At 36.1% G+C, this 9392-nt stretch overlaps 1 protein-coding gene across 1 annotated transcript; it reads right to left on the bottom strand.

Moving 5' to 3' along the window:
• Nucleotides 1-8614: 8614 nt before the first annotated feature.
• Nucleotides 8615-9392, bottom strand: LOC149499093 (protein PHYTOCHROME KINASE SUBSTRATE 4-like; the record flags this gene model as incomplete). The annotated part of the gene is given in 1 exon segment (XM_089718618.1): nucleotides 8615-9392. A coding segment is annotated over 1 exon segment (572 nt), but the record flags the coding sequence as incomplete, so codon positions are not given.

Raw genomic sequence — 9392 nt, 5'->3', positions numbered from 1 at the left:
CAGCCATCTTAGCTCTTCACCACGCCATCAAGGAACATAGAACATAGTGAGGCGAGTCCTTAGTTCAAAGAAGGTGCTTAACTTCTGAAGGCACTTAACCTTTTTCAGCTCACTTTGAGCATGGTGAGGCGAGCCCTTAGCCCGAAGAAAGTGTTTAACCTTTTAAAGGCACTTAGCCTTTTCCAACTCACTTGGAGCATGGCGAGGTGAGCTCTTAGCTCGAAGGAAGTACTTAACCTTTTAAACGGACTTAGCCTTTTTTTAGCTCATTTAGAGCATGGTGAGATGAGCCCTTAGCTTAAAGAAGGTACTTAACCTTTTGAAGGCACTTAGCCTTTTTTAGCTCACTTAGAGCATGGCGAGGAGAGCCCTTAGCTCAGAGAAGGTGCTTAACCTTTTCAAGGCACTTAGCCTATTTTAGCCCACGTAAAGCATAAGAAGTCCTGCAAAATATATATGAGGTATTCATTGGAATTATTCAAATAATTGTTTTTATATTTTTATTCTAGGAAAAACTTAATAAATTAGGTCTGATTCTATGCTGTGACCAATTAGTCAATCCATATACACCTTTTTTCTATGACCTAACTTATTAAGTGAAAAAACCTGGGTTTTTTTATTACAATAAAGCACGCTTTTAAGAGAAAGAAAGAACAAAGCATTTTTTTTTATACTATCTACATTCTGAGTTCGAGGCAATTCAGTTCCCCAACCTTCCTAATTTTAAAGGTTCCAGGTCTGAGACTTGCTTTGTGATTTCGTAAGGTCCTAATTGGGTCATAGCTTTCCAATTCCAACTAAACCTTTGGTCATTTCTATTTTCCTCCACACCTTATCTCCAACTTTAAACTTTCTAGATTTTACTTTTCTATTATGATATCTGGCCATCTACTATTGATATGCTACTGCTCTAATATTAGCTTGTTCTCGTTTTTCTTCTACAAGATCTAAGTTAATACTGAGACATTGTTGGTTGTGTTCTTCTTCAAGTTGTCCGATTCGCATGCTCGGCATTTTTATTTCTACTGGTATTAGGCTTTTGTCCTATACACCAATAAAAAATGGAGTTTCTCCAGTCAACCGCGTAGGGGTTGTTTTGTACGCCTATAGGACGCTATTCAACTCTTCGGCCTAATCGGCCTTTTCACCATCGAGCCTTCTCTTCAAGCCCTGCAAAATAGTTCTTAGCCCCTTTGTTTAAGGATGACCAACCGAAGTGAAGTGTAAATCAATTCTCCGTTTATTGTAGAAGGCTTTAAACTGGGAGCAATCAATTTGCTTCCCATTGTCGGTTACTATTTTCTTCGCTATTCCATGTTTGAGAATCATTTCATTTTTCAAAATTTGATGATCTTATTTGAAGTAATCGTGGCTAAAGCTTCGGCTTTCAACCTATTTAGAGAAGTGGTCGATAGCAACTATCATAAACTTCTTTTTGACCCGTGGTAACTGGAAAAGGTCCCAACAAGTCAATCCCACATTGAGCAAATGGCCATGCTTCCAAGTGGCCTCATTTTTTATGCAGGTTGCTTTGGCACTTTACCGAATTTTTGACACAGTTCACATTTTCGAACACATGTTCGTGCATCATTTTTTTGCATTGGCCAATAATATCCTACTAGAAGTAACTTACATATTATTGCATCTTAGCTTTCTAAGCCCACATACACCTTCATGTGCTTTACATAAGGCATAATTGCCTTCTTCGTTGATAAACAACTACCCATGAATGCATCCTAGATCGTCTGTAAATTGTTCCTCTATCTACAAAATAATTGGTTGCCCTTTGAATCATCTTAAGGGCTTCTTTAGGTTCAGAGGGGAGAATTCCATGTTCCAAATATTGAAGAATAGGGGTTCTCCAATCTTCTTCTACTTCAGTAGCAAAAATTCCTACTTTAGTGCTTTGGACATTCTTGTACTTCCATCATCACGTCTTCTCTTAATAATTCACCCCGAGCTACCGACTTGGCTAACCCATCAGCTATTGTGTTTTCTGATAAGTTAATTTGTGAAATTTTCCAATCGCCGCCTTCTTGAACAATCTGTTCTAGGAGAGCTTTAGCTAAATTGTGGTACCTTATCATATCTTCTCCTTTGATTGAAATTACCTAATAACCAACTATGAGTCACAAAAATTTTTGAGTTCGTACCTTGTACTTTTAGTGCCAATTTAACGTCTTCGTACCTTGTACTTTTAGTGCCAGTTTAACATCGGTTATAAGAGCTTCATACTCAGCCACATTGTTTGTCAAGGCAAAGTTGAAGCATATTGCGTATTTGAATTTGATCTCTATTGGACCGATCAATAATATTCCTACTCCAGAACCTTGCATCCCAGATGCACCATCAGTGTATAGCTTCCAACCCTCTTTTTTCTATGTCCGTCTCTCATCTTTTGTCTCCTCTCTTGAGAACTCTGCTACAAAATCGGCTAAGATTTGTGCGTCCAAAGTTGGGCAACGTACATACCTAATATCAAATTCCCCTAACTAGATTGACCATTCTATTAATCGACTGGAAGTCTCAACTTTTTGCAAAATCTTATAGAGTGGGTGGTTTATTTGGACATGCATTTCATGATTGGAAAAAATGTCGGAGTCTAATAGAAGATGTTAAAAATGCAAAAGCTAATTTTTCGACATTAGGATATTTGAGTTCTCCTCCGCGTGACACCTTACTTACATAATATACTGAAAATTGTTTGCCTCCTTTGCGAACTAGAACTAAAGCTACCGTCTCTTGAATTGCTGCTAAGTATAAATAAAGGGGTTCTTTCCCTTTTAGCCTACTCAACAAGGGAGGTGAAATCAAAAAGGATTTTAATGCCCCGAAGGTTGTTTGGCATTCTTCTGTCCACTAAAATTCTCTCAATTTCTTAAAGGCTCGATAGAACGATAAGCATCTTTTTGCTGAACATGATATAAATTGTCCCAGTGCAGTAATCCTATCATTCAACTGTTGCACTTCATTTATTTTTTCCAAAGGGAACATGTCCAAAATCTCTCGAATCTTTTCTAGATTGGCTTCTATTCCTCTCTGAAATATCATAAATCCAAGGAATTTACTTGATCACACTCCAAACACACATTTCTCTAAATTCAACTCCATGTTGTATTTTCAAAGTATTTAGAATGCCCTACTAAGATATTGGGCATGCTCTTCAACTTTGACACTTTTGACAATCATGTCATTAATGTAGACTTCTATTGATTTGCCTATCAAATCCTTGAACATGCGATTGACCTTGGGTATATGGCCCCTACATTTTTCAATCCGAATGGCATGACTTTGTAATAATAAATCCCTTTGTCTATTATAAAACTCATCTTTTCTTCATCTAACTTGTTCGTCCCTATCTGGTGATATCCAGTCACTGCATCAACAATGCTATAAAGTTCATTGCTCGAAGCAAAATCAACTAACTGATCAATATTTGGTAATGGATAAGGATCTTTAGAACAAGCTTTATTTAGAGCGGTAAAGTCTACACATAACTTCCACTTCCCATTAGGTTTAGCCACTAACACTAGATTGGCTAGCCAATCTGGATAATCCACTTCTCTGATGAATCTTGTGTTAAGTAGCTTGTCCACCTCGGTTGATATGATATTGTTTTTGCTGTGGAGCATGATTTCTTTTTTTCTTCTTAACGGGTTATGCCTTCGGATCGATACTCAGCTTATGTCTCATCAACTTTAGATCTATCCCAATTATATCATGGGTGGACCATGCGAAAGTGTGAATTTTTTCTACCAGCACCTATCGGATTGATTTTGTAACATTTGTGGATAATTCGAATCCCAGTTTCACTTTTTTCCATTATCTATTTCTACATTTTCAAGCTCATCAGTCGGTTCGGGGTTGAGCTTTATTCGCTCTCTTAGGATGTCGAAAGGGGTTGAGGTTTCGGCATGTACCTCTACCATATTAACTTGTCTCACCCACATAATTGGTAAAGACATATTAGCTCCTTTCAAGCCTAGCACATAAGCTTCTCTGGCTACTCTTTGACTTCCCCTAACTACTATAATGTTGGTAAATCCCTGATTGACGTACATACTATTAAGTCTTACAATGTTGGTCTGCCTAATATTGTATTGTAGGGAAAAGGGACATCTACTACCATAAGTTCTACTTTGAAGATTCTTGTATGTTTTTCATTACCCAATTCCATTTAAATCGATGGCACATTCTACCTTTATATGTTTGCATGCCAATCATACTAATGGAGTGCGAACTAGCCTCAACTTCATCACTTCTAGGTTTAAAGATTTAAAAACCTTGAAAGTTATCAGATTGACTGCACTCCCATCATCTATAAGGATCCTTTTTACCATGAAGTTCTCCAATATACCCTCGATTACCAAAGCATCAGTGTGAGGGAACTGAAGGTTCCTACCATCTTCTTCTGTGAAGGTCAGCGGTTTTCTCTCCATATCTACTTTTGTATTTAGATAAACTAAAAAAAAATTTCTCTTGCTCACCTTTTTCGAGCTAAGGTACTATACCCATCGGTTGTCCCTCCCAATATCATATGAATGGTGCCCAAAGTATTATTCTTATTTTGTTGTCACTTCTCTTTACTCAACGACTCTTCTTTAGGTTTCGCTTTTTCATTGGGTCTTGCTGACCTTATAAATTCCTTGAGCTCTCCTCGGTGAACCAGTCTTTCCATTTCTCTCTTCAATGCCCAATAATTTTCGGTATCATGACCATGGTCTTTATGAAAGTCACACTACTTAGATTTGTCGTGTTTGGATGCCTTTCATGTCCCATCCGAGGAGGTCGGCTAATGTGAACTCTGTTTGGGTTGCACCGAATCCAAGCTAGGACCTTATGTCGACTAATTCTAAGTGGTGTAAACTCCTCTCTATTGGTTCCCCACCTATGTAATCTAACGTAAGGAGCAGGGTAGGGTTAACGTTGCTTAAGTGGTCGTATAGGTGAGTGGGATCTGATTGACTCCTTTTCCTTCTCTTATGGGCCTTTTAAATGAAATCTTTGTGCTTTACATGCGTCGTCTAATTTGGAGAACTTCTTCGCTCTCGCCATAAGCTCTGCAAAGGTGGTAGGAGGGTCAATGTGAAGAGATTCAAACAACTTAGTATACTTGCAGTTTTTTCTCCATGGCGCTAATGGCCACTTTATGGTTCAAATTTTCCACTTGCATTGTCATCTTCTGGAATTTGTCTATGTATGGGCTCAATGGTTCTCCCTCTTCCCTTTTTAAATCCAAGAGATCAGAAGAAATTTTCCTTGCTAAGATGCTGGTAATAAATATGGACTTGAAAAGGGATGTTAATTGCAAGAATAAATTAATGGATCTAGGTTTTAATGTTTGGTACCATTTTTATACAACCCCCTTTAATGTTACAGGAAAAACCCGACACATAATTTCATCCGAGTTTATTTGTAAGTAAATGATGGTTCTAAAGTTAGTGACTTGTTGGGTCAATTGAACCATCATATAGGTCAAACATTGGCATCTTGAATTTAGAAGGCATGGGAGAAAGTAATATGTCTGCTGATAAGGATGAGTCGTCCCTTAGTCTGTAATTACTTGAGTCACCTCCTAACTCCTTGAATTCTCTTAATACTTTTCTGGCACTTCGCCAATCAGCGTCGGTGATAGGTCGATTCATACTGCTCTGATTAGAGCTAGTAAAGTACGTCTCGTCTCGCCATGAGGCATCTTCTCTACCTTCTTGGTCTCCTTCACCAAAATTTACTTGTACTTATTTTGGTAAGCCCTTGGAATTTCGATTTCATAAGTTATAAGGATGTGATTGATCATTATCTAGTGGTGGACTTTGATTCTCTCGATGTGTATCAACTTTTGATTGTTAGTTGGCTATCACCTGAGTGAGTTTTTATAGAATTCCTGCAAAGTTATTCAATGCCACTGCTACTTGAGGATCCGAATTTTCGACGAGGTTTGAATTGCTAGTATTATCTCCTGTTTGGTTGGTTCCATTATTGTTGACAAGGGTGGTGCCGCTGCAACCGCTATTATCAACTTGAACTTCATTGACAAATGGATTCAGATTGTCAACCATCGTCGTTTGAGAAAGATGCGAAGAACAGATTAGGATCGAATAAAATTCAGTCGTGTTTCACGCTCACCACACCAATTGATAGACTTCAAGATACCAAAGTTTACATTTTAGTAAGTGATTGAATGGCCTATGATAATTAAGGATGTCTATATGTATAGGTCTTTCCCTTGGACTCTAAGTCAGCGTCTAAATAGGAAAATGTATCCTTTCCTATTTATGATTTATATGTCAAATATCTTTTTAGCCACTATAATTATAAGAGTTTATAAGTTATATTTTAATTCCTAGTGAATATTTATATTCTAATCAAAGATTAAATGAACACCTTAAATTACCAAGATTCATATTCTCATGAAAGGTAATTTCTACTTTCATCCTTAGTACATCATATTAAGCCTCAATGCATACGAGTCTAAAATTTCGCATATAGGGATTAAAGCAATTCATTGCTTACTAAGAGGGAACTATTACCTTTTAAAAGTCATAGCAAATCCTATTAAGCCCAAAGTCTGTGAAAAACTCATAAAAGTACATATATACTCAATTTGACACTTTTAGATTAACAGAATCCATTTGCTCATTTGTAAATTTACTTTACCTATTCATAGTATTAGCAAGTTCATCACGTTATAACTCGTATGAATTTACTTGCATACATATACTTCCAACTTATATTCATTCTCATGAAAGCATACCAATTCATAATCCGATTTCCATTACTTTTTCTCATTACTAGCTTCAAGTATTAATTAATCTTCCTTAACATATTCATTTGCCTAATCATCCTTATAAAATACCAAAAAGAGGTCAAATTGACTTAAGGTAATTTAAAAACAACCAAATTTATCTTTTTAAGTAATACTCAATGAAAATCATATTTTTCTGACTAACACACTTCTAACTTTAAAACACTAGGTTTTTCCATAAATCATAATTTTCAGATCATTTTAGGTTTAAATCCAAACTTTTAAGCCAAAAGCTATTTAATTATTACAAATTTCTCATTAACTATTCTTTAATCTCCTAATAATTGAGAAGTCATAATTTTTCTTAACTAGCCATTTTAATCAAACACAACTCAACACAAAATCAACCAAAGGACACAAAAGTCCCATGAGTTGGAATGTTAATTATGGTTCGGCAAACTTAGTTTTTCCATGTCCATTTTCAACTCTTTTTTCGTAATCATCATTCTAAAACCATACTACTTTTATAAATTATAAATCAACTGAATTAACAAAAGAATTTAAAACTCCATGAGTCACACACCTAGGGTGGTTCATCCAACCTATCAATTTTGGGATTGTTAATTCTTTTTTCCAATTTCATAAAATTAAAGTCATTACTAACTAACTAAGTTTCATAGGTCACTCATTTCATGTTATTTCACATGATTTCAATCATAAATCATAAAAATCCTATAATCCGAAGCTTTAGTCGCTTCTCTACTTCTTTTCCTTTCTCTTTTTTTGAATTTTCTCCCTTCTCTACCATAGAAAATCATATTTGTATATCATCATAATGAAATATAACTCATTGAAATTCATGAAATGCATGCTAGATATCATAATCCAATTCAATCTAAAATTACCTCAATTTACACCTCCATCGACACTATTCATCGAAATCTTCTAAGCTTCAAAATCCCTTGATTGTGGCAATTAATCGAAGTTTTAATCCATGAAAAACGTTTAGGTGAGGCTAATGTTTATTTCTTACGTGGTTCTTAGTGTAGAAATCAAGTGAAGAAGAAAAGAAAAATGGAGGAGATGCTCTCCCTAGGTGGTTCGGAGAACTTGAAGGAAGAAAGTTGTGTTTTTTATCATTTTGGGGTTTGCTAATTTAAAGGCCACAATCAATCCACTTAAAACTCTTTTTTTTTATTCTTTTACCCTTAAACTCCTCAAATTCATTTCAATCAAACTCCAAATTAACTTTTTATAATTTATATTATTCCTTATCTCTACACGCATACCTATCCTAAGTACTATTCATCTTTTCTAATAATTTCATTTAAGTTCATACCCCAAATTTACACTACTATTTACCACCCACTGGCACTATTTACAATCCGGAAAATATTATTATTCATGGCCCAAGAGTTAGGGGCGTTGCATATCTTTAAAAAATTAACCGAATTAAACCCAAATGAGTTGGTTTAGCTCAATTTTTGGTCATCCCAAATGGTTCTCACCCTGGTTTTTGGCACTTAACTGTCTAAAGAAATTAATGTCTGAAAAAAGTAGATCTCCTTAATAAAAACACAATATAACCCCAATCAATTCCAACACTAGTAGTTAAAGTGGAGGCACTAGCGGTTAAGGTGAAGGTATTAGGACCAGGTTTGACACTCCCTTCCTTTTTGGAAAAAACAAATTGCTGTGTTGAGTTTATAAGTCTGCTTAAATTACAACATTGTAATAATATTATTGTAACATGATATCTATGGAAAATAATATTAAATAATTTTTTATACCAAATATTTCTAATAATCAAAATTGTCATAAAACAAAGAATTAAAAACCATTAGTTACATAATTTAAAACTCATGTAAATTCTATCTAAAAAAATCAATTACTTAGTTAATTAAGAGAAATTACAAATAGAAAGGTATAACAAGGTAGATTTTGAAATCTTAAGTGAAATTGATCCACAATTAACGAAGGCCTTTTAAATAATTAAATTATACTATTACACCTAACAAAAAAAATATGAATATAGTGAAGTCCAAAGCAAATAGGCACCACATACTTGTCCACAGCTATGTTGCGAAAGGCAGAGACAAGCGAGCAGAGTGAGACCTTGCAAGCGGTGGCTTATTCGCCTTGGCTGGCCTACTACTCACATGCTTCAATGTGTAGTTTCCTCCTCTTTGTCCCTCTGTCGCCGCACATTTCACTGGCTGTGGCCCTACACTAACCGCCTTCTCACATCGACAGCTCAACAACCCTCCATTCCCTTCTCCTCCTCTTCTCTTCCCGCAACCGCCACTTCCGCTACTCTTCTCCGATTCATGTCGGCGCATAATTGTCGTCTCCTCTGCTTCTGAGAAATTCGTTACACTTGCTTTGTCGAATCCTTCTGCTGTCGTTACGCTCCAATCAATGCTAGCTTCACTTGGCTCATAATAACATTCTGTTGGTGCTATTAATGCATCCAGGCTTTGCCGGCAATATCCACTGTTGCTGCCGCCCGAACGTCTTGCATTGAATATGGAAGCCTCGTCCATTGAATCCCTCCGATGATTGTACATTGGGTACGACGTTGTTTGAGTAGAGAAGCTCTCTATTTCAAATAAGTCTGAACTCGCATCACTTGCTATGTCATCATCAG

The sequence above is a fragment of the Jatropha curcas genome, chromosome 1 (genome assembly GCF_041381405.1).
Source record: "Jatropha curcas cultivar XTBG-Jc1 chromosome 1, XTBG_Jcur_1.0, whole genome shotgun sequence".
Taxonomy (NCBI): Eukaryota; Viridiplantae; Streptophyta; class Magnoliopsida; order Malpighiales; family Euphorbiaceae; genus Jatropha; species Jatropha curcas.
This window is presented reverse-complemented; position numbering and strand designations above follow the sequence as displayed.